This window comes from Canis aureus, chromosome 1, assembly GCF_053574225.1.
Source record: "Canis aureus isolate CA01 chromosome 1, VMU_Caureus_v.1.0, whole genome shotgun sequence".
In the NCBI taxonomy this organism is placed as follows: Eukaryota; Metazoa; Chordata; class Mammalia; order Carnivora; family Canidae; genus Canis; species Canis aureus.
This window is the reverse complement of record NC_135611.1, coordinates 89501632-89527340: the sequence shown is the minus strand read 5'-3', so window position 1 is coordinate 89527340 and position 25709 is coordinate 89501632. Positions and strand designations below refer to the sequence as shown.

Below are 25709 nucleotides of genomic sequence, written 5' to 3'. Positions count from 1 at the left end.
AATTGTGTCTTAATTTTCAGTTCTTGAAGTTTCAAGTTCAATTTCATTGCATTTTCTTAAATAGATGGGATAAAGTTCATCTTTTTATTTGCCCTCCAGAACTTCAGTTAAAGTGATTGTTTTTTAACTTCATTCTCATTCTCCATCCTCATTTAACCTCTTTTATAGATGTTAATGAAGAGTTATATAGCTCCCCCAAAAACTGGGGCAGGGGTGGTGAAGAGAAGAGAGGATGGGGAACGAAAGCCAATAATCTGATTTCCACACCTAATGAGTGCTTGGCTCCTAAAGAATCCAGATGCCCCTATGTAGGCATCACATGGAATATGGCCTTGCAAAATTTGTATAGGAAATTTTTCTGGGCACCAGGAGGGTTATTAAAAGAAAATAAAACTTTCTGTTTCTGTATATACTGTTCATGGATGCAGAACCAGAGGGAAATACAGTTTGCTTGTGCACTTGTAATGAAATGGCTCAAGATTCTCATCTCCCTTCTAGCTTCCAGGATTATATTCAAGTTCCTCCATCTAGTCATCTTCATAGAGTAAGATGATTTCATACATTTAGCCATTAATGTGTGAAACTACTGGGCTTGCCTCTAGAACAATCTATCCAAAGCACAGGTCTCACAGTGTCACCTTTTAACTCTGAAAACTCCAGCATCTCTCCTTGCCTAATGAGTTAAATCCTTACGCTTTGCACTGGCGTTTCTATCTCTCCAGACAAGGCTTGCTCACTTATTACTCAGGACTGCCGTGTATCTACACTCCACTCCCTCCCTCCCTTCCAAAAATAACAGGCTTTCTTTTCCTCAACATGATATCTTTGTTTCTTCCCTTATGCTATATTTCCCAAACTTCTATTCCATCAGTATCCTTGTCTTTAAATGGACTTACATTGTTTTCACTTAAATCTATTTATTTATTATAGAAAGCCTGCACGTACATGAAAAAAAAAAACGTGATATCCCTTGATAAATAAAAGCTCACGACAAAAATGAATTCAATAAGATATACAATGATATTACCTTCTAGCTAGGTGATGCTTGCCTGTGGCATGCTCTGTGTTGGTTCGTGTGTTAAAGATTGGCCACCAACAGAGTTTCTCCTTGATGAAATTAGGAGGGTGGAAGAAGAATGGAAAATGGGGTGACGTTCTCATTCTTTTGTAGGTAATGCCAGGTCCATGAACCATCTAAAATAATCTCCTGTATCATTAATTTGTATGTGTATGTGTTCCACACTTTGAAAAACAATGCTTTACTCTCATGAAATGAGAAGCAACTGGAGGGCAAGAAATTATTCTTTCCATGTCCTTTGCTTTTTTGAGAATCTACTCCTTAGGCCTCTAAACTGCCCTCCTTCTGGGGAACACTAATGTTATTTGATGGGAAGAAATGAGTAGATATTTCTGAGCATTAGCCAATGGGTTGGTCTGTTTTCTCTGAAAGTCAAGATAGTAGGTTCTGCAGGCCTCTGGTCCTAGGCTGGAGAATGAGTGTGTTTCCTTAAGTTCTTGTGCATATACATGTGTGGGTGGGGTGTACATACTGTGGGGGTAGAGTAGCAGAGGAAGCCTGTGGGGTTCTCTGGACTTCCTTAGTTCATAAAGCTTTGTTCATGAAATGCCCCGGTGCTCTGGCAGCCGGGGTTGCTAGATTCCTATCTGAGATCAGTGTTTTGGGGTTGCTGGACAACCTCCAGAGACCATCTCCTCCCCTAACCACCCCCCACCCCACCCTACCCATTTCTCTCTCCTTTTATGGATGAGGAACCAGGGTCTAGGGAACAGGTGTCTCACCAGCAGTAACTCTGCCTTTCAGCTGCAAATTGGAGTTGAATCCAGATGCCTGCAACAGAAACCAATCCCAGTGGCCCTCCTGTTGACTGATGTGAGTTGTTCACAGACTTTTCCCTTCCTTTTCCAGGCTGTGCTGAGTCCTCTTATTGCCATCGCGCTGAAAATATCCCAGATTCATGAGAGAACTGGCCGGAGGGGCCCCACCGTCATCACTTGAATGGAGGAAAAATCAGTCACCAGGGCCAAAAGAGAGCGCTTGGCGGGAGACACTTCACCCATGCCTTCTTGCTACCTTTTTGTGCCTTTTATGACTTTGAAACACACACACACACACACACACACAAACACACACACACACACACACACGATAATTTGCTGGTGGTGGGTGGGGGGAGGGAAGAGAACAAAAAAATCTGTTTTCTTAGGTTTGGGTCAATTCCTCCAAATGCAACAGGGTGTTCAGTTGCCTGTTAAAGCTGCACTATCATTTGGTATCTATATTCTATCACACAATGGAACCTCACCTTTTGAGAAAGAGTAAGTAGGCCAGGAACATGTCCATCATGGCATCTGTGCATCGCTGGCATTAGGTGAGAAAGGTTCTGAACTCACGCACAGAGCGCAGCACCAGAATTAAGCTTACCCCAAGCCACGGGTGCTGCTGGGCAGACCAAGGAAGACTGTCCTCCTCGGCGTGGTGGAGGACCTAGCTTTTCATCCTGGGTCAGGTGTCCCGGGGGGGAAGGCTGTGCAACTCCTAAGGGCGCACCTCATGGCTGCTAGCCACTGGAGGGCCCACTCCCCCACCTTCTGACCTCTTGGGAGTCCCCGTGCCACCTTCCCTCACATCTTTGGAAGCATTCTGCAGATCACCATGGCACACTTTCAATGAAACATATCAAAGGGTGTTTTCCTCTCTTATTTTGTAAATAATATTATTTTAGCTCTTAAGCTGGCTGCATTCCTTCAGATTCAGCCATTCAGGGCACAGGTGGGAAGCAGTTTCTTGGCAGGACTCTGCAGATGAATGCCTCCCATTTCAGCAGCCCTCCCTTGACGACATCATGGAGGGTGATACAGGGGTTTATATTAATTCCTCCCTCGAAGACAAAATACCACCATATCTGCTGTCTCTCTGACTTTCTCTCCACTCTCTTATCTCCCAGTAAGGGCCAAGTTTAAAGTAATCATTTGGACACAGTTCAGATCTTAATAGCAGTGGCTGTAGAAGGAGATGATGAAATGCTGGAAAAATAGAGTACTTGTTGGAAGAAGACCTTATTGGTGGTAGTTAAGGGCTTGATAAGAGGGAAGGGAGGGTGGGACCCCTGTGAGAAACTAGAAGGTCACAACTGGCTTTCTTTGCCCAGGAGGATACTGCAGCTCTAGCAGCCTTTATCTGCACTCAGCCGGGACACTCGGTGTGGGACCTGTTTGTGTATGTTTTGCTTCCTTGGGAACGACACTCTCACTTACCCTGTTGTTAGCACAGATGACGTGGTGCTCTTTGTGAAGCAAGGTGGTACTGCTGTAGTCAGGATGAGCGCAAGCAGGGAGATGTTCCCAGGAAGGAATCTGTGTCCACTCTCTATCTCTGCTTCTGTCAGAAACTTACTAGGATATGTAGTAGCCAATAAAAAAGAAATTCCTGATTTCAACCCTACGCATGGACTGTGGATTTTTGTTTGATTGTTTTGCCATTAGTGGTCACATTTTGATAAGTCTGTCTTTCAGAACACTTGCAAGGGCTGGCTTTCGTTGTTAGGACCTGGGAATTTATTATATAAATGGAACCAGAAAAGGCAGATTACTCACAACTGCCTTTGGGAGTCAGCAGAAACTAAATTGGCAGCTGGTCTTTGATCGTAAGTATCTTTGTTTCCTAATCATAGAGGGTGGCTTTGAGCAGAGATTCTAAAGTCATGGAATTTATCAGCAACGAATGTAATTTTCCTTAAAGCTTTGGTTCTCAACACCTTTAAGTGGTGGTCTGTGATAGCCATCCCTTCACTACTCGGTTCTATGTGGGTCCACACAGCTGGATGCGTTATCAGGCTTAGCTCTCAGTCAGAAAATATGTATTTTTTTTCTTAAATTGCTGAACTTTTAATCACCTCTAACTTCAAAGGTCAAATATAAGGTAATCCTCATTTAAAAACTCTGTTTTTTATTTCCAGCATGTGCATCCAGCAGCCCGAGTATACCTTCATTCATTCATTCATTCATGCATGCATGCATGCATTTAACAAACACTGATTTAACAACTACTCTATGCAGAGTGCTGTTTTTGGTGTAGCGAGGAGATGTATAAAACACTATTCCTGCTCCTAGGAGTTTGTAATTTGGGAACAGGAGGCTATAACATACTCAAAGAAGCAGGAGGACATGAATGTTACTGTAGAGGCATGAACAACATATTATGGGAACACACAGAGGTATTGACTCTGAGATGGCAGGACACTAGGCACTTGATGGGTTTCCCAACAAGTGGAGTTTCCTGGGACTTGTAATCATTTACATTATTTTACCAGGGGTCAATGTAGCCAGACCAAAGACTAGGAATTGAGAGGTAGGATGGCTGGAGATGAGGCTTGCACTGGGTCTAGTGAGAGGGTGGCATGGATGAGAGGTTGGAGAAGCCACAGTGTTATAAATATCAAGCAGAGCACATGTTTGGGTCCAGCTATGGAAAGAAGCAGCTGCACGGCCACCTATTTTTACAGAGCTTTTTCTCAGCGAGGTTGCCAAGGGGAAGGTCCTGTTGTGGCTCTAGAATCCAGCCTTTCTCTCTGGAACCTGCTCAAATGCACATTGCCAAGGTATTATTTCTGCTTTATGTAAAATCCAAGCTTCTCTTGCTGAGCTATACATGCATGTCCTCTGGCCTTCTCAAGAGAGTTGAAAGACAGGAAGTCACTCTTCTGCATGTAATGGTCTTTATGTCTTAAAGATGAAGCTCCAGCCACCAGAGTTTCTTAAATGACTGGAACGATCTGAGAATTTTGTGGGGACCACAGGAGACAATCATAGAGGAGACCGTGGATGGAATGTGGCAATCGTCAGAGCCACTTTTGTGATCGACTAGTATTGAAGGGTTCATTCGCTATACCATGTGCCCCCAGGATGGTGACAAGCAACAGTATGTATAGGCCAGTGGTTCTAACCAGCGCAGCACCTCTACCCACCCAGGGGGTGTTCAGAAATGTGTGTGTATACATGCCAGAGAGGCATTTAAGGGAGGGGACCACGGATTCTAAATATCCTACCAGGTGAGCCAGTCCCTTAGAATGAAAAATTGTTTTGCTCATTCATGATTCTTGGGTTTATTAACTGACTTGAAAATGGCAGGCAGCCATTATTAAAATGAGATCATTTATCAGGTCTTACTAATCCAAGGTGCAGCCTATATCCACAGTATTTACAGAACAAATAGTTTTTGTGTGGCATCTCAGACTGAAGGGCTTGGACATGACCTGAAGGCTTTCCACACAGGAAACCTCAGATTGATGACCAGCCCCACGGTGGCACATTGGGCTGACAGTTGGCTGTGCTGAGCCTGTGTTCTCTGCAGATCATACAATGATAGGGATGGTGGTGTGGTGACTTCTGATTGGTCAGCTGTGGGTCATTGCAAGGCATGGGATTTACTTCGGCAGTAATATCCACTAGCCATGGCCGGTGTGAGGGAATTTGTAAAGCACCTATGGGAACTGATAGTGACATAACAGGTGACTCCATTTTATTGCTTGATCACGCACTGGGTACTCTTGAAACATGTGCACACTGACATCCCAGACACCTGCCTTGAGGAATGTCCTTTCTTGAGTGCAAAAGGGCCTGAGAAATCGTGTACCTTTTGAAATGATGTAACTGCCAATAAATCAGTGTTTGGCCTTTCAACGGTTACAAACAGCAAGAGATTATCAGAGGCAGCAGAGCTTAGCAGATGCCTGTTCCACTCCAACCAGCTGGAGTCCTTATCGGTGGAAATGGCTCATGCAGTTGACAGCCCATTTGGTATGTGAATCAGTCTGACCTGTCATGGAAAATTATAGAACCTGGTGAAGATATGCATTATAAACTCAAGTCTTTATCATCTTTTCATGTCTTTTAGCACCTAGTACGTGACCTGCAATATAGGTGAGCTGGGGAGATTCCTCATCAAAGACTGTGCGTTTAAGTAGGATCTTGAGGGATGAGTAGAGCTGCCAGAAAAAATACTTGTGAGTTTCGGAGCAGAGAGGTAAAAAATACACATGCTACATATTGGATATGCAAAGGATGCAGCATTATGTATTTTATAACTAACCTTGTCCTGCTCACCTTCTGGGGGTTGGAAGGAGTACTTAAAGCTGCCTGTCAGAGAGATGTTATAAGATTAAAATCCTGGAGAGCCGTCATCTCTGAGAATTTCCCTTCATCATTGACAGGTGAGCCTACCAATCCCATTTGAGAAAAGGGAATGAGCAAGGACTGTAGTGAATGTTTGCCTCTTCTCCACTCACTTGTAATTGATGTGTTCTCCTTGCCATTCAGGGAATCATGGTTCTCTGTCCCTCACCCCTAATTTTACCATAAATTTAAGGAGGAAGATGGGATACAACGTCTACCTCCTGGAGTAAGTCCCCTAGGGCTGACCAATGAATTAAGCACAGCAGAATGCTTTTGTTCTGACTTGCCCAGCGGGTTTTAATTGCTAGGCCTCTCAAAAGTAGGATTTGTTTGGAGTGACACTCCCGTCCTTGATGCTTGCTTCAGGGTACATCTGTTTTTTTAAAAAGCAATAGCTGTCTGGGAGTAGTACTTCTTTTCAAAAAGCACCTGGCTTATCTTCTGAATCAATAGTTGATGCTCAGTAATGTTTGGGTTTTCAAAAAGATTAACTCATCTGGATGCTGTGTTAGTTCCACATGGAGAATCAAACCTTGACTTATGTTCCCCTATTGATTTTTTTTTTCTGATACAAAACAGAGATGAAAGAGAAGAAAGTTTATGTACAAAATTTATTGCAGTAAAAAGATCAAAACAATTTTCGTATGTAAACCAAAATTAACATGTCTTATATGACTACCAGAAGTTGGAAAAACCACCTATTACAAATGCAAACTCTGGATGAAAGCCCAATGACAGAATTTGTTCTGGCCCGTGGATGTGCTGAGACCCCAGAGATCTCAGGATAACAGTCTTGGTAGAGGGATAGAAAGAGAGTTCAAGAGAGAAATAATATATTGCACTGCTAATAAATGATCACCTTCCCATTGGACAACCATGAGTGACCTTCATATCCAATTATACCTTTGATGTCAAGGATTCAAATCATGGGTGCCCAAATGTATGTTTCATATAAAGGGACCAGGACTTCCTTTTGTGTGGCTTCCTGTGTATTTGCCAGGATATGAGTAATCTGTGTGCTCAGCAAAAATGGGAAGAGGAGGCCATGGAGGTCTCATTCCATCTCGACAACTTTCTTCCTCCCTGAAAGCTCTTCATCCTTGCCATCACTGTCCAAACCCCCCTCTGCCCCTTCCCTGAGGGCTGCCTGTTACCAATAGGAGCCACCTTTCATCTTAGATGGAATGATCAGAGAGAATGAAACCGCAGAGAGGTGAGGGCCAAGCTCCTAGGCAGAAAACATGGAGGGAGTATTTACATTTTAAAAGAGAACCCTATTCTATGTCAACTATACCTTAATGAAAAAGTTTAAAACCTTTTTTTATATTAAGAAAAAATAAAAAGAGAATCTTAAAGGAAGATCTCTGGCTTCCCCAAGGGCTGTAAGGTATTGCACAGTGCTGGGGCTCCTCTTCCTGTTAGGGTCCACTTTCTGAAGCTGGAGAGAAGACCAAACTGCTCCGTGGGAGAAGGGAGGGAAGACAGGGTTAATCTAGCACAAATGTTTGAAGTAAATACATCCTCTCATGCCCTTCTGTAGATGCTGCTTCACCCTACTGGCAACAACCATATGCTATGGGCAAAGTTTCTTCTTAACACCTCAAAGTCTCAGTTTATACATCTGTAAAAGGGGAATAACCATTGCACTTATTTCTGAAGGGTATGATGAGGGCTAAATAAAAAGCATAAAAGGTTCATGGCACAGAACCCATCATATAAGAGACATTCCATAGCTATTAAATAATAATCCCAGCACAAATTCCTCACTTGATTGAGGAAGAAACTGAGGCTCAGAGAGGTGAAGATTTTTGTCCAAGCTCTAATGCATCTCTTCCCACCACGTTTCTACCTGACATGTCCTCTCGTGTTAAAACATGTAATAAAGTATAACAAAGCTGAAGAGTCAGTGGGTCTTAAGATAAATGTCCCAAGTCTACAAATGTGTGGGTCTGTATCTTGAGACACAAAGAATTTTCTGTTAAGGATCAAAGTACTACAATACAGTCTCCTTTCTAAAGATCTGCAGTGGGGGATTTTTTGAAATATACATTTCATATATATTTTAATGTCTTTCAAGATTTATGTCAAAATCTATATTAATGCCACCTATGGCTAGTAGTTTCCCTCCCTAAATTCTGTGTTTTTATGAATTTTTAAGTATTCTATCTGTTCAACTTGAGTCTCTAAGAAATCTCATCATCTCTGCTTGTACAACCATCCCGTTTTTAAGATATTCATTGAAAACTTTGTGTTCGAGCCATTTTGAAAGGAAATATTACAGTTGTTTTCCACATAGAAATAAAATACACATAACTTAAAAAGTAATACAAGTAATATTCATGGCTTCCAAGAGCACATCTCCCACAACGCGAACTACAGTGTCACTCTGGTAAATCTGGAGAGAACTATGAAACCAGCCAACAAAAGCTGCAAATTAAACCACACTGATCCTTCGTTTCCAGCACACTCTCCGTTTGTGATTGTTGGGTGATGTGGTACCTGAAGACGCACGGCTGGCTGCCTCAAGAGCAGCACCTGTTCCTCCCCAATGGGGGCTGAGGTGATGGGAGGGGGTTGAAAGTCAAAGGCCTCTTGGAGCAGAGCTACAAAATTGGTCCCCGAAGCCCACCTGGGCTGGGATTAGCGCAAATCCGTTGAAATGTTGTTGGCTGCCGCCGGCTCCTTCTGGGGTCCCCGTGGGCCTAGCACATCTGTGGAACTGCATGACATCCACAGCATTTCCTCGGCAAGTGCTCCTGGGGGTCATGGAAGACACTTTCCCTCCCATAGTCTGGTGCCTGCATTTATTATTATCAAGTCTAACCCATGAGGGTGCATCACGAGCGCAAGGAAGTGTTCCCTGCTTCAGCATCCTCGGCTTTGCCTCTCAGCATCCTGTAATGGTGTGGCTGCCGGCACCCCACCTGCTACAGACTCCTCATAGGAAGGGGGAGCCTCTGGGTGGGCATCAGCTGCGTCCTCAAATTCCAGGCCCGGCTCTGTGTACAGTGGTGGAGGAATATCTGAGACTTCTCCCTCTGTAGGACAGGGTTGCTTCTCAGCATCAAGACTCTCTTCATATGCAGGAGGGTAGAAATCTGGCCTGGAGATCAAAATGCCACAAACATACATGTGTTATTTAAGTGGTTAATGCCAAAGAGGCATATGCCTGCCTCTCTCAAATCACATTGTGTGAAGTGAAACTGTTAAGAAACATTGATTTTGAAACAGATGTACTTCTTCCCTGGCATCACCAGTTTTTTTTTTTTTTTTTTTAAATGTGCTGCTCTTCCAGCAAAACCTTCCTTATCAGCCATTGGATATGTGCCTCTCTCGTCCTATTTTTCCCAGTGGGTTATTCCAAGCTCTTGCCTCTCTCTCACTCATGGGAACCAGGGACTTTCAGCATGAGATCGTTATCAGGGGGAGAGACACGGGGGGCGCCTAGGCTGTGCAACCTCCTTCCACCCAGTTAGTCCATTTGCATCCGTGACCCCATTCACACGCACCTCATTTTCGACTCAGTTGTGCTGTCTCATATCCTCCAAGCCAATAAAATAATGAAAACCAATGTATAAGCTTGTCAAAATCACTGTATATACCTAAGCCTAATGTATGTTGTGCGTCAGCTACACCGATAAAACATTTACTCAAAAATCCAGCTCTGGGCTATCTCCTCAAATGTATCAGCTGCTTCTCTCTTTCTTCTCACTCTTTCAAGTCTCAGCAACTGGTTTCCAAAAAAACATACTCATTTCTCAAACCATTTCAACCAACAACTTCACATAGATTTCACTTGCAGCTCTTTGCAGGCCAATAGGCCAATGATGAAAGGAGCCATTCGTGCCAAAGGTGATGTATTCACTGGTCATCTTGCCCCATGTTGCTAATTGCTAAATCCTTCTGGCCTCTCCATCCTGAATGGGACAGGGGTGGTGTGAGATGAGGAAGAAAGAGGGTGAGCTTGATGGAGTTGTGTATTTATAGAGTGAATTCCTTAGTGCCCGCAGGGAGTGTTTGTGGTGTGTAACCACAACAGAACAGAGCCTGCCACTTGTAGCCACAGCTCCATCCCAAATATTACCAGGCGCAAAGCCAGATAGCTGAAGGAACGGTCTACTGTACGGCATAAATCTCAGCCTTCCCTCAGAATAGCTAAGACAGTGTCATGGGACACACATGTAAAGACATTAAAGACAGAAAGGTGAGCTGTTCCCTGGAGCGACTTGAGAGGCTCCAGGGTGACTGCCGCCTGCCCCTAAATCCCATCCAGCTCTCCCAGTCCCATTGGCACATGCCAGTTCATATTCTCAGTGCCCGAGTTCCACCATTGCAGACTCATTGGCTCTGATACCTCAATGTGGGTTCCCATCTTGAATGCAAATGTTTCTGAGAAATGCAACTCTTCCCTGACTGAGTTCCTGGTCATTCTGTGTAGGCCAGGCATCTACTAGATGCAGCAGGAAGATGTCCATATCACAGATCCCTTTGAAATAATTCAGCACAGTGTGAGGCTATGCATGTGTTAGTAAATTTAATAACTTCCTCCTATAGGAGGCAATCAGCTACTCTTAGCAGGAATTCACACTCTAAAGGCAATCATCTTAACATTTAAGAAAAAAAAATAATCACTCAAGAAGCATCATCCATAATCACCTTAGTCATCTTAATCTTTTATCAAACCCAAAGATCTTGCTAGTTAGTATAGTAAGTATTGGAAATGGGGTTTAGTTATTGTAATTAGTATCTTATTAATGAGCATAATAATGTCAAAAATCAACTGTCATGGGTAAAATTATTTACATTCAAGATACATGGAGTAGCTAAGATATTTTAGATGAAGAGGGCAAAAGAATTTAGGAGTCCTGCAGCCTGTACCTGGAAGATGATGCCTGAAGTTTTATCCCTAAATGTCTTGGGTCAGCCAAGAATTAGGAGGGTTTCAGTTGTCTGCTACTGACCATAAGGTGAACTGATTTTTGTTTTATTGTAATGAAATATGTGTGACATTAGATTTACTGCTGTAGCCATTTTAAAGGTACAGATCAGTAGCTTTCAGTACATCCACACTGATAAGCAACCTTCACCATTCTCCCTCTCCAAAACTTTTCCATTACCCCATATTGAAACTCTCAGTAAACAATAAGTTCCCATTCTCTCCTCCCCACTGCCCCCAATAACTGGTTTGCTTTCTGGCTCTGAATTTCACTACTCTAGCTATCTCATATAAGTGGAATCATGCAGTATTTGTCTTTTTGTGTCTGGCTGCTTTTGCTCAGTATAATGTTTTCAGGGGTCACCCATGCTGTAGCATGTGTCAGAATGTCCTTCCTTCTCATGGCCAAATAATATTTCATCATATGGGTAGACCACACTTTGTTTATCCATTCATCCACTGGACGACCCATGGGTTGTTTACACCTTTTGGCTATCATGAAGAATACTGCTATGAACACTGGTGTACAAAGATCTGTATAAGTTCCTACTTTTAATTCTTTTGTCCACTTACCCAGGAGTAGAATTGCTAGATCAAATGGCAATTCTATATTTAACCTCCATACCATTTTCCATAAAATGATTGCACTATTTTCCATTCTCACCAGCAGCGCACAAGGTTTTGGATTTTGTGTATTCTTGCTAACACTTGCTGTTTCTGTGGGGTTGTTTTTTTTTTAAGTAAGAGCCATCATAATGGGTATGAGGTGGTCAGGTTAACTGAATTACCTCTGGAATATGACTTGTCCTGCGTTAAATAAATCTGTCAGGCAAGGTGTGATGAGAACAGCTAGAAAGGTGGTAAGCTGGGACCTCACTGAGTTCATGGAGAGATTGCAGGACTAATGCAATACCTGCTTGTTCATTTGTTGTGGGCCAGAACCTGGTCTGGAACTTGCTTTCCATATAACCTGGTAGCCGGGTTATAGGGAATAACTTGCCACCACCTGCTTCTAAAGACAGCTTCCACGATACAACAAGAGAACCTGAGTTGGGCCTCTTCTATTGGCTTAGGTAGGTTTTCAATGGAGGGAGATGTTGTTTTTCAGGTAGAAATCCCCTCTCAGTTCATGGTTTTCCCCAGCACCATTCTTCCTAAGGACTAACTCCAGAGTAATTTCCCGACAGGAAAGCTTCAGTTCTAGACCTACAGCCCCCTGCAGGACGTGCTCCACATATTGCTCCACATCTTGCTCCACAGTGGGGTTAGGTTCATTCTGCTTTTCCAGAATTCAGTCCCATTGCAACCCTCCTCCATCCTCTGGCCTCTCAGCACATACCTGTCGACAGTGGCCAGGGGCAGTGCCCCATGAGAAAGATGTCTTCTGAGCACATGGGTGAACACTCCTTTGCTTTTACTTGCCTGGCGGTAGGTGCTCCAGAAAATTCCACTCAGGAGGATCACAAACCCCAGTGGCAGAAGCATATAGGCCAGGATCAGGTTCCCTCGACAGTTGAATATTGATCCTGAGGAAATGAAGAAGGCCCCCAGGCAGATCATCAGGAAGCCCATCAAGAGGGCAAAGGCACAGAAAACTAAACCCATTCTGTTTTGCATCCCAGCTCCTTTGGAACGTTTCCACTCCCCTGCTTCCTTGCTCAGAGACAATGCTCTCATTAGCCAGCTTGGAGCTTTATGTGCTCTGGGACCAACTGGCCTTTGGACAATTAAGTGAAGCAGGCACTTAGAAGCTATTCATTAACCACTGAAAGTTACCGTAATATCCTTGGAGGATTAACCTAAAAACACAGCATTGTGTAAGGCAGGGAGGAGTGGCTTCTCTTTGCTGGCTTGCTCTTCTGAGCTGGGTAGGACCCTTAGCCAACCTCGGGTATTTGAGGGGAAGTCTCTCATCTTTTGATTAATCCCCATGGTGGGTAATTCCCTGCTAATGCTAGAGAAATTAACGTTTGTTTTTTGATGAACTATTTTCTTTGTGCTTTGGCAGGGGATCCTTTCTTGATTTCTTCTTTCTCTGTACTAAGAAGACATTTTTAAACTCTTAAGTTCATCTTTCTTTTCTCAATGAAACTTCCTTTATGGCCTTCACCCTATGCTACTGGAAAAATCCCAAGAGAAGTACCCATGGTGTTAACTCCCTTCTCTGTTAAGAAAATGAGCATCCACAGGAGAAGGAAAGAGAATTCTGGAGAGAAGGGTTGTAATAGCACTTTGGGAATTTGGGGGAAAAGTTTCTGGGGATGGTCGTAAAAGGTGATGATCTGGGGGCACCTGGAAGGCTCAGTTACGCATCTGCCTTCGGCTCAGGTCATGATCTCGGGATCCTGGGATTGAGTCCCCCATTGGGCTCCCTGCTCAGCGGGGAGTCTGTTTCTCTCCCTGCCCCTCCTTCCAGCCTGTGCTCTCTCTACCTCAAATAAATAGGTAAAAATCTTCTTTAAAAAAGAAGAGGTGATGATCTGGTGACTTCTCTATCCTGTTTTTTTTTTTTTTTAAGATTTTATTTATGTATTCATGAAAGACACAGAGAGGCAGAGACACAGGCAGAGGGAGATGCAGGCTGTCTGTGGGGAGCCCGATGTGGGGCTCCATCCCAGGACCCCGGGATCACACCCTGAGCCAAAGGCAGACGCTCAACCACTGAGCCACCCAGGTGTCCCTGATACTGGTTTTATATCTTTCCCATTGTTGGGCCCAAATGTTGGGGTCCTGGGGTCATTTCTGGCTAACACATAGGTGTTTGATAAAAATTTTTGCTTGTTACTCAACTGCTGGCAAGCATTCTTGGCTTACCTTTCCTACTCTCAAGAAAAGCCACAGGTATTTAATAAAAGAGTGTTCCCTAAAATGTGTAGCATGTTTCCACCTCCAAGCAAAATAAACACATGTGCAAAGTGCTGCCTGTTCAATCCCCACACTCCCTAATACACACAGCTTAGAGTTTCACTAGGCACACTAGTATATTAAAAACTCTGAAAAGTCCTACAGTCTTTTTCCCCTCATAAAACACATATGAAGTAAAATTTGTTTTGGTAGATGCTGCTAAAAAAAATGTTCCCTGTCCTCTCCCCTGCACCATCTGCTTCCCTGTAGCATTGCCTCAAAAAATCTTTACAGAACCAGCCTTCTGTTTCCTGTCTGGAATTTGTTTCCTCCATCTTGACTGTCTTTGGTTATAGACACCCTATTCTAGATCTGATTCATGCCCTGATTCCTTCCTTTTTTATGTGATCTTTGGGCATGTCCCTGCCAAAATTCTCCTGCCCACAGGGATTCTGGGTCACTTTTGTGCAGAGAGATTATCTTCAGTCCCTTGCCACTCCTCTACCCCACTACTCCATTACTTTTATTCCATTTACTTTCCCGATGGAAAAAGGAATTCTTTGTGTAGTGCCCCAGTGGTGCTATGTACACCCTTTAGCCTTATCCCTACCAACTCATGTTATGGGGTCGGAGTGAGACAAAGACACTGGATCAAAAATAATATAAGGTACTTCCCTATTTCACCTCCTAACCTCTACCTTTATTAGCTTCAATACTTACCCTGATCTACTTTCATCTTCTCCTCTTGATACTATCCCTGCAATCTGAAAACAACCCTTTCTCCCTCCTTTTCCAACTGGTCGTGAGGTTTTCAGATTTCTAAGATGCCCCTGATGATTTTTGCCTTCTGGTATCTGTATCCCCCAGAATGTGAGCTGGACATAGTGTAGGCTGGACACAGTGACTTGATTCGAACCAATAGAATATTGTGGGATGTCACTTCTGTGATTAGGTTGCAAAAGATTGTAACTTTGTCTTGCTAGCACTCTTTCTATTGTCCTTTCTATTGATGGCTTATACCTTTGAAGAAGGAAGCTGCCACGTTGTAGAGGCCCATATGACAAGGAACTGAGTGTGGCTTGTGTCCAACAGTCCATGAAGAACTGAGGACCTTAGTCCATCAGCCAGTGAGAAACTACATCCTGCCAATGATCATGGGAACCTGAAATCAAATGCTCGCTCAGTTGAGCCTTGGGATGACTATACCCTAAGCAACACCTTGCTTGAGAGACCTCAAAGTCAAGGACCTAGCTATATCATACCCAGATTCCTGCCCCACAAAAACTTTGAGATGGCGGGTGTGTGTTGTTCTAAGTTGCTATGTTTTGTGGCAATTTTTAGGCAGTGAGAGAACTAAAACAGCTCCTTGGGACTTGGAATCCAAAGGGGACAATCAAGGTTAGGTGTTTGCCTAGTATCTAGCCCATAGAACTCGCCCTATGAAGGTTAGCTATAGTCATGCCCACCATTATTGTTATTGTCATTAATGCTGTAGTTCCAAAGAGCTGAGAAAGACCAGCATTTCCAACTGAAAGGTCGGAAACTCTTGGGAGTTGAGTCCCAAGAGCAGGTAAGTGGTGGAGCCCCAGAGCGACCCCTACATAGTAGAGTAAGGAGGATAGCACTCTTGAGGAGGACTGCCCACCCATAGGGTTGGGCTTCTTTGTTTTAAACCAAAACTGAAAGGTGAACTAGACTGGGCATTATGACAGGTCAGGTCTACTTCCTGTGATCACACAAGTGTTTGAGGAAGTAAGTATCCCTGTTCTTTCCCTCCTCCAATTCCAGTGAAGGGTAACTAGTGCCATACAGTTTGTTAGGTAGGTTCTCCCCCTCCAGTACCTTTTATGGAGTCCCCTGTTGTTTCAGAGCAGTGTATTTGTTATTGGTGGTGGGTTTTTGTTTGTTTTGGTGAGACATTGGGTAGGAAAGAGCAAGATCCAGGAGATAACAGGAAGATAGGAGGATTTCAATACTTTATATAAAATAAAGAGCAAGATCCTGGGCTCAGAACAGTGGAGATGTTTATCTGGGGTGGGGTTTGGCATTGGGGAGAAAGTACAGGAGGATCTGTAGTTTATGAAGAAAGTGGATGAGAAAGAAAAGAATCAGTATGGAAATATGAAATATTGCTTGGAATCACATGTCTTCTTCATGATGTTTTTCATTTTTCTAATGAAAAATTAATGTCGAAGTTATTTTTGCCTGTTTGTGCTTATTATTATGAAATATTTAAATTACTAAATAATTACGTATGTTTTACTGTGACTCTGCTTCAGTCCTGAAGCACATGCATTATGCCTCCCTGAACATTATTCCCCTTTGATGCCTCAAATATGGTGATAGTGACATAGAACAAACATGGAGAGAAAGCACCCTGGACTTCATCAGTCTGGAAGGAACAGAACCCCAAGCAGAGGGCAGTTGTAACAACAGAAGAGAAAAGCAGGTCAACTCCTCAGGTTTGGGGAAGAATGAAAAGAATCCAATAAAAAGCCAGTCCCACACCAAAACCTCACCTTAAAGAGTTAGTTTCAAGTGAGCTTTGAGCCTTTGGCTGGGCTTCCTTAAGCTCTGCCCTGCCTTCTAGATTTGCCTTGACCCCCAGGCCAATGTTCCTATTCCTGTCCACCTCACCACTCCCAGCACTGAGTGTGAGAATGAGGGGGGCCAATTATATTGACTTCATTTAAAGGTGGAGTAACTAACTGCGAGAGGGATTTCTGAGTCACCTAAGTTCATACAAACATCTTGGGACTGATGGGAAAGAGAATGTCCTGGAGGAGTATGGACAGAGGCCCACCTTCAATAGAGAGATGTTCTGGGACCCAGTAGAAGCCAAGCCATAGTCCTTGTCCCAATTCCCCATCAAGATATCCACCTGGGAAATGTCTTGCTTTTAAACCAGTTTATTTAGTCATTATTATAATTTTTAAAAATTCACCAATCAGCAAAAGTGCCTGACCTGGCAACAAGCAGTAGTAGCATGTTATTTGGTTGACAGCCAAACTATTTTAAAACATAATCATTCTTTCAACACTGTTCCTTTGAGCATGACTGACCCATGAGCACTTCTGAACATTGAGTGCAGCCAGTTCCAAGCACTGTTTTGGTTTCACGTCAGAGCCCCCCGACACCTCACCCTCCTTTTGGACTCTTCTGCGTAATACACCTTGAAGCTTCTAACTGCACTCCAGCCTTTGTTTACTGGGCAAATGGGCCAGTACCCTTCTCTTAAAAACAGGAACATTGTATTGCTTTGGATGAGAAGTCAATGGGGACTTTGGAAGGAAGCTAATGGTGTGTAGAAGCAGTTGCATAGGAGAGGTCAAGAGTTGAGGGAGAGCGGTCAGATTTCAGAAGGTTACTTTGGTTTAGGAAGTGAGGCCTTGTGGGAGGTGGGGAAGGTGAGCATATGCGTAGCCAGCCATGTCACCCTCGTGGTGATTACTGAGTGATTTCTGGATTAGCCTTTCACACGTGTGGGTTCACTGAGCACTGGTCACTTCCTTCTCCTTGTTTTCTTTGCTTTTGAACTTTTCCCCCCACCTCTCTTTTTCCCCTCACTCACTCAGGAAGATTTACACGAAGGCATTTTAAGGTTGGCAGAGAATAAACAGCTTCTCAGGAAAGGAGTGGCATGACGTGGTGAAGTGATATTAGACCGGCACACAAGGCTCATACTCACCTTGGAAAGAACGTAGTGTGTTTCTAGGAAAGAGAAAGCCACGCAAGGCTAGGACTGGTGAGGCCTGTGAGGTACTCTGAGTATAAAACTTATGGGGTGCCAAAACACTTAGTAATCAAAATAAATCATATTTTTGAACAATATGTTTTAGAAAATCACATTGGCAAACTATGGCTCATGGGCTGGCCACCTGTTTCTATAAGTGAAGTTTTGCTGAGGAAATTGAGTCATGTCTGTGGACCAAGCAAGAAGACAAATTCTTGGAGCTCTGCTTCCAACTTAATCCACAAATAAGCCAGAAAAGATTTCATTTCTTGGCAGATCTCTGGAAAACTGAAAAGAGACCAGAGCCACTTCGGATCAGAGCAGAAGCTTAAGGCAGAGCAGAATCTGATGACCTGCTTTTACACTAGTTGGCATGGTGGTCAATGACTTGTAAATATGATATGGATTCTGTGTCCCACCTCATGAAATTCTATTTAATATTGAACTTCTTCTGAAAACGATGACAACTCAGCAGCAATGAGCATCTGTGGTGCTCGAATTATTGTCTCCATCTACCATCCCACTGAAAAACCCAAATATCTTTGTGGAAGTGGCTGATTCTAGGGCTCAAGCAGAAGACCTGAGAGATGTAATGTTGAACTGGAAAGCAAGGAAGTGAACGAACATTCCAGGAGCTATGCCTAAGAGGTGGAGGAGCCACCCTGAAGGGGTCTCCAGGGTTTCTTATCCTCAGCACTACTCACATTTTGAGCCAAATAATCCTGTGCAATAGGGACTGTCTTGTGCATTGTGCAGTGTTGAGTAGCAACCCTGGCTCCCATCTACCTACTAGCTACCTACTCATGGAAATTAATAATGTCTATTGACATTTCTAGATGTCTCCTGGGGATCAAAATTGCCCTTGGTTGAGGACCACTGCAGTAGCCCAAGATGGGACAACCTAAGCACCAAAAGTTCAGATACTGAAATAAATTTAAACAAATAAAATACATAAAAATCCACAAGTCCATAATATCTCTTCATTTTTTGCATAATATCTCTTCAGCACGAAAGAATAGTCATCTCCAATTTTTAAAACGTCCTTCTATATATTCCCTTTGTTCCCTCCTTTATCAACTTTTTAGATGGAAGTGAGAGCTTCTGGAAATTTCTTTATCTCTGCACTGTGTTTTGGGAAAGTCCCTTAGCCAAATGTTCCAGCTCATTAATTTAATATTCATCTCTGCCCATTTTGTTATTCAGCTCAATTTTTAAGGAATGGTGATTATATTTTTAATAATCTAGAAGCCTGAGTGTTTCTTTCAGATGGCTGCTTTTCTGTTTTATGGCTGCAATAATCGTCCCAGCAAATGAAAGTTCTGATAATAGGAGCCAACTTTTCAGGTGTGTTGAGTAGAATCTTGCAGGTGTACAGGTAGATAATCTTGGTTTGGGAGATTTCTCTCCCCAGCATATGAGATCTGGGAAACTCATATCAGAAGCATCTCTTGGTTTCTTTTTCTTGTCACCTCTTCACACCCTGATTCCTTGAGTTATCAAGTTTAGCTCTACTTCTCTGTCCAGAGTCAGCCCTTCTGATAGAACAGCCCCTCGGTTCACTGTCTAAAACAGTTATGAGGCTTTAATATGGAAGCAAACACCACTGTCGCCAGAACTTCAGCTATGAAGGGCATGGGAAGATCATGACCAGCTCAGGAGTTCATAATGCAGTCTTTTAATTTATGGACCAGATAATGATTGACAAGGCCCCTCCCTGCAATGTACTGGTTAACCCTGAGCTTGAAGTCCCTCTAGTTAGTGTACAAATAACTCTTACTTGGCAATATCCTTTTTCTGGCTTTTAAAAAAAAGAAAACTTTTATTGCTCTATCAATCCAATTCTCTTTGTTCCATTTTTCAGGAAATTTTCAAATTTACTGATCTTTAGTTGTAACTTTTCTTGTTTGGCATTTCAGTGGAATTCAGGGAGGGAGGAAAAGTAGATGGGTGTGCTCAGTCTGCCAATCTGATCCCCAATTTTTTCTGAGTGTTTAAGGATGTGAGTGGATATTATTTACAAAATTAGGACCGGACTATATATGTAACTGTGTATTTTACTTTTTTCATTAGAACAACATGTGTTTTTATGTTGCATGTTTTTGTTTTGTTTTTTAAAGATTTTATTTATTTATTTAGAGAGTGCAAGAGTTCTTGAGCAGGGAAAGGAGCAGAGAAAGAATGAGAGAGAGAGAGAATCACAAGCACATTACACGCTGAGTGCAGAGCCTGACACTGGGCTAGATCCCACAACTCTGAGATCATGACCTGAACCGAAATCAAGAGTTGGATGCTTAACCAACTGAACCACCCAGGTGCCCCATCATGATTACATGTTTTGAATGAGCCTTCACAGTTCATCAGGCTGGAGTATAATTAATTTTCTTTTATTTCTTCAGCACTGAATAATTAGGTCCTTGGAGACAGAGAAAAATGTTATCCTAAAGACTAACTGAAATGTCTGCCATGTAGTATATCTGTAAGTGCTCCTGACTCAATTTGATTTTTTTTTCTTTCATTTGAATAGGTCAGAACCAAGGCAGAGACTGGGGATAGGAGATGAAGGGAGTCACAGGAAAGAAGGTTAGTTTGGGAGCAGAGAAGACTAATACAGGCATTCCTATCTTCTGGCTTGATTTTCCCTCTCCTACTTTTTGGTGCAATCACAGAAGTCAGTCCTTAGTTGGGTTGGAAAATAAGGATATTCAGATTTTCCTTCCTCTTATTAAAGCCCTAGAAATTGGAACCTATCTTTAGAATACAATGTTTCTTTCAGCACATATCAAAGTATGTATAAAGTATTTCGGAGGAGATGTGTTTCTACTTTACAGGTGTATTAACAAGTCTAAAGATGGTGTTCATCTACCCAAGTTGCTATTTACTGCCTCAGAAGGATGAGTCATTCTCTGTTTACACTGAGGGACTGAAGTTATATCTGCTCACAGCCGGGAGTGTAATCAAGTTGTGAAAATGCCAGGACAGTAACTGTAAGCTCTCATGGGATTATGACAGGAAGTGTTAGAAGCCTTTGTTTAGGTGTATTGGGATGAAGAGTTCAGTACATTTGAGCACGTGTTGGAAATCCAGACAAAAAGGCAAAAGACAACACTGTATTCACAGGGCAGATTTATCATCAAACCCAGGATAATTTTTCAAATTTTATAAATATAACTGAGATTCAGAAGCAAATGATTCCCATTTTCTATCCACAAAAACTGAAAAACAAATCCAGGGTCTTATTTTTTCTCTTTTTTTTTTTTTTCAATACATCTATTTATTTGAGTCACCAGTGTCTAGTACAAAGGGAAAAAATGAATAATTCATTAAAAACAGCTCTATTTTTTCAATGAGAAACTGAGATTTAGTCACAAATTACTATCTCAACTCATACAGTAGCCTCCTACACTTTTCAAAAAAATCAATAAGGGCCCAAATTTGTTTATTTTTTGAAAGATGAGTGAAAGAAGGCTGGAAGAGACAATGTGCCACTGATCTACAGGAAGGGAATAACTTCGCTTAAATTGAAATATGCTTAGTTTCTCATATCTCTCACTTTTCACATGGCTGGACATGAAAAATATATCTATATCTAAAACAATTGTCATTGTAATGTATTGAGTCCCACCATGGGCCAGGTACCATTCATTTACTCTCTTTAATTCTCACAACATTGCAAGATAAATCTAAGCTCCAACTGGGTTTGGAGGATGCCGATTCTGCAGAGGACCAGCAACCAAGGTCATTTAGAGCCAGTCTGCAAACCAACAGCTACCTGGCTGCATATCCTACACTCTTCATCTTACCTTACAACGCCTCTCTTGACAGCTGACTTTAAGGCTGGTAATTTTACTTGTTAGGTTACAATTGATAAAATTATTAATCACTATCTCTAATGGATTTTTTTTTAAAAATTATGGACTTGCAGTATTTATTGATCACCTACCATTTATTTTTTATTTTTTATTTTATTTTATTTTATTATTATTTTTTGATCACCTACCATTTATATCACTCAGGATGAGCTAGGCTTTGCAAACAACCCTAGATATCAGGGAGTTTAAATAACAAAAGTTTATTTCTTGTTCACTCAACATGTTTATCATGGGTCAGCTGGGGCTCTGCTTTAAGTTGACATTATCTCAGCTGAGAGAGGAGCTACTCTCCAGAACATTTATAGTCACAGGAGCTAAGAGAAAAGACGACGCTGAAGGATCTTACGTTGCTGATTAGAATTTTGGCCCAAGGTGTCATGCACCACTTTACATACAACTGATTGATGATTATGGACCACATGTCCCTAACCAACCACAGGAGTCCAAGAAGTGCAAACCTACTATGCCTAGAAGACTGTAATAGAAATATTTGGTGAGCAGCACTAACTTTATAAACACGTATCCAGCTAGGTGCTGGGAGGAATACAAAGAAAAGACATGGCCTTTGTTCTTAGAAAGCTTACTGTTGAGACAGGAAAAAAAAGCAACCTTGATTCAAAGAAGAATAAGTGCCAGACTAATATAAGCATCATGTGAGAGGAATACAGAGGAAAGAGTTAATTTTTAATTGATTTGATTCACTGTTAATTTTAAATGGCAAGAAGCCTCTGCAGAGAATACAGATGAGCTTTAAAAGCTCAAAGAATTTCACAGCATCGAAAAATATTTTAGGGAGAAAGCTATTCCTATTAAGGGAACTGTGTGAAAGGGGTTAACACATTCAAGCAGACATGGGTATAGTGGTGGGAAAGGAGAGGCAGGTGGGTAAGATGAGCAATGGAATCAGAGACAGGAAAGCCACTTGGAGGCAGATGGTTGAAGTGTCTGCACCACACAAGGAAATCTGCCTTTATATTGAGGTTGCTACATATTATCAGAACTGTCTTGGAGACTCTCAGATAAATCAATATTGTCACAAATGAATCACCATCTTGACACATGTATAAAAATATATGTATATATAAAATACATCTTTATATTTATAAAATATATAAATTCATGCCACTTAGCATAAATATATATTATATATATAATATATAGAGAGTAAAATAACACTGTCAGAGCAGAGTACCTGACACAAAAAAGGCAATCGATAAAAATGGAGGAATGAATGAATAGAAAGAAATTTGATAAAGGTGTTATACATTAATCCTTTGATAATCAAATTTTGAGGATCCATATCGATTTTTTTTAAGTAGGCTCTACTAGGTGAGGGGCTCTGGAACTCATGACCCTGAGATCAAGAGTCAGACGCTCAACTAATTGAGCCACCCAGGCATCCTGACACCTAATTTTTTTAACCAAGAAATAAAAGTTCCTGAAGAGAGCTGCTCACTTGAAACCTTAGTAAAGTGTCATTCACTTCTACGTCTTTAATGCCTTCTCTGTCTACCTTTCTCCAGCCTATGGTACGTTAATTCTTCTAACATTTCCTTTTAGGTTCAGTCCTCCAGTTCTTTAACCAAAATTGTCTTTTCTCAGAGCCTCCAATTCTGGACAGTACTCACTGAGAACGTCCCCCAGCACTTCAGATCTGCTGGGTTACACTCACTGCCTGTGTGTAGGAGTTTTCATCTCAAGCCCGCAATCCTGTAGATTTGGTAAAAGATGCTATACTAGGAAACAGACCAAATTTAAAAAGCAACAAAACCCTCAACCTGCCTAAGGCTGTAAAACAATACAGAACTCTCCAGCAGCCAAGTGACATGTCAGCCCTGGGCTAGGATTTTACACCTCATGGGAACAGAACAGGGTGACCTGAGGAGTAATGTTAATGGCTTGAGTGGGTCACAGCTGGAAGCTTTCTGTGTTTATGCTAAAATGCTGCTCTGCTTCCTTATGCAGAAAATAAAAAGAGGATCTGTTGAGTCAATGAAGCAAAACCTTGCAAAGCATATGTGGCGGTCTGGGACTCGTGACAGCAGAATGAGTGAGAGAAGGAATGGACAGAGAACGGGACAACAGCAGGCAATATGGTAGATGCTGAGGGCCTACTGATGCCCCAGCCGGTGCTTCTCAAAGGGCCAGTCCATGCGAGTCACTTGAGAATCTCGAGAACATGCAGATTCTGGTTCATCGGGTCTGGGGTGGCGCTTGCAACTCAGTAGCTCTGCAGGCTCCCAGGTGATGCCAATGTTGCTGGTCCCTGAACCACACTTTAAGTAGCAAGGAGTCTGGGCAACTGCTTCACCTAGCCTTCACCTTGGTAGATCCTTAAAGGTCAGGTGTTTCCCCATCTGTGTTCAGGGAGAGTAACCCCTCCCCAGCCTCATGGCTTGAACAGGAGCGCGTTAATCAGCCCTAAGTCCATGATGGTAATTGTGCTCCCTAAGCCAGTGAGTGATTGGCTTGGGGTGAGTCATGTGACCCACCCTGGTCAATGAGATAAAAGAGAAGGCTGCGGGTCAGGGGAAGAAATGTTCAGATGGGGTTTTCCTGCTCTGGTAGAGCAATCCAAGGTGGAAATTTGCCCCTTCCTGGCTTGGGAGATTACCTGGTGAGGGTGGGGTTCTTGGAGCTGCTGTATTCATCTTCTAAGCGTAGCAAGGGATCTCTCTGGCCCCTTCCACCTACCTCTCCATAGGATCCTATCTTTTTTGTAGGCATCACCTACTCTAGTTCAGCCTTGAACTGTTAGAATCTTAGCGGGCTCTGTTTGGGATCCTCTTTTTTTCTCATCAGGCATTCTCTTAACTATGGCTTTCAAACTGTGGGCAGGAACGCACTGTCAGGTCATTAAGTCAACACAGAAGGCTGTGAGCTGCGCTGGCAAGAGTGTCTGAACGTCACGTGGCAGAAGTAATGGTCAGGGTAATTTTCGTTTGTGGGGTATGTGTGCTATAAGATGTATTTCTCATTGTAGGTCCTCACCAGTGAAGTTTGAGAGCCACAGGGTTCTGTACTCTCATTTTTTTCTGTGATTCTCAAACTTCTCCACCTCTACCTGCAGATCTTTATCGGTTTTAAAGCTCTACCTTTCCCTGCCTACTCAACATGGGCACTCTGAAAGCTCAGCACTCCACAATTAAAGCCACACTTGCCGTCATGCTTTCTGAGCCTGCCCCATGCTCACCCACCACCCACTCCAAGCCGCCTCTTCCTCCTCATTTCTTGCGTTGGGAAAGGGCACTATCACTCCCACCCCTGCATAGGCCAACTGAACCTTGGGAATCCTTCTTGGCCCTTCACACCCAACTTTGTCTTTGAACTTCGCTTATTTCACTCCTATGTCTCTTACAAACAGGCATCTTTTAAGTACCTTTTCTACTCCCCCGTTAGTGCTACCGTTCTGATCCAAAGCACTGTCCTCTCCCTACCTAACCGCCTCTCCACAGCTTCTCTTAGCCCCGCCCTTTTAAAAAATTTATTCATGAGAGAGACAGAGACATAGGCAGGCTCCCTGCGGGGAGCCTGATGTGGGACTTGATCCCGGGATTATGCCCTGAGCCAAAGGCAGACGCTCAACCACTAAGCCACCCAGGTGCCTCGTTTTAGCCCTTTCTAATCCATTCTCTGCAGCCAGAGGAACCTATTAACCATGTCATTTTCCTATTAAATTGAAGGTTGGAGCCAGTAATCAATAGCCTGGCTGGAAGGAACTCCAGAACTGGTCCCTAACCATCTCTCCTGCCTGGTCCTCATACTTCCCATTTGGGTCTGCCCTCAACCTTTTTATTTTTTTTTAATTTTTATTTATTTATGATAGAGAAAGAGAGAAGGCAGAGACACAGGCAGAGGGAGAAGCAGGCTCCATGCACCGGGAGCCCAATGTGGGATTCGATCCTGGGTCTTCAGGATCGCGCCCTGGGCCAAAGGCAGGCGCCAAACCGCTGCGCCACCCAGGGATCCCTGCCCTCAACCTTTTATACATACAGTATTGCCTCATATTTGGGACCCTGGAGTTCCTTGTTCTTCCAGAACTCTCTTCTCCCCTCATCTCTTAATTCATCAAACCTCCCCTATTGAAGTCTCAGAAGGCTATTAACTCCTTAGTAAGGACTTCCTTGGCTCCTGG

The 25709-nt window shown here is 42.8% G+C and overlaps 2 protein-coding genes and 1 long non-coding RNA gene across 3 annotated transcripts in view; 2 read left to right on the top strand and 1 right to left on the bottom strand.

Moving 5' to 3' along the window:
- The window catches only part of PGM5 (phosphoglucomutase 5), a 189447-nt gene extending 185984 nt beyond the window's left edge, over positions 1-3463 (top strand). The window contains exon 11 of the mRNA XM_077907901.1: positions 1928-3463. Coding sequence (XP_077764027.1) covers positions 1928-2017 — 90 coding nt within the window. The 3' untranslated portion in view covers positions 2018-3463. The remainder of the gene's footprint in view (positions 1-1927) is intronic.
- Positions 3464-6785: 3322 nt separating this feature from the next.
- TMEM252 (transmembrane protein 252) lies at positions 6786-12810 on the bottom strand. The gene is made up of 2 exons (XM_077907988.1): positions 12468-12810; positions 6786-9295 (listed from the first exon to the last, which is right to left on the bottom strand). Exons 1-2 carry the CDS (start codon positions 12803-12805, stop codon positions 9058-9060), a joined length of 576 nt encoding a protein of 191 aa, XP_077764114.1. The 5' UTR covers positions 12806-12810; the 3' UTR covers positions 6786-9057.
- Positions 12128-25709, top strand: part of LOC144319679 (uncharacterized) — a 68893-nt gene continuing 55311 nt past the window's right edge. The window contains exon 1 of the long non-coding RNA XR_013385436.1: positions 12128-12201. This is a non-coding gene — a long non-coding RNA (uncharacterized LOC144319679). The remainder of the gene's footprint in view (positions 12202-25709) is intronic.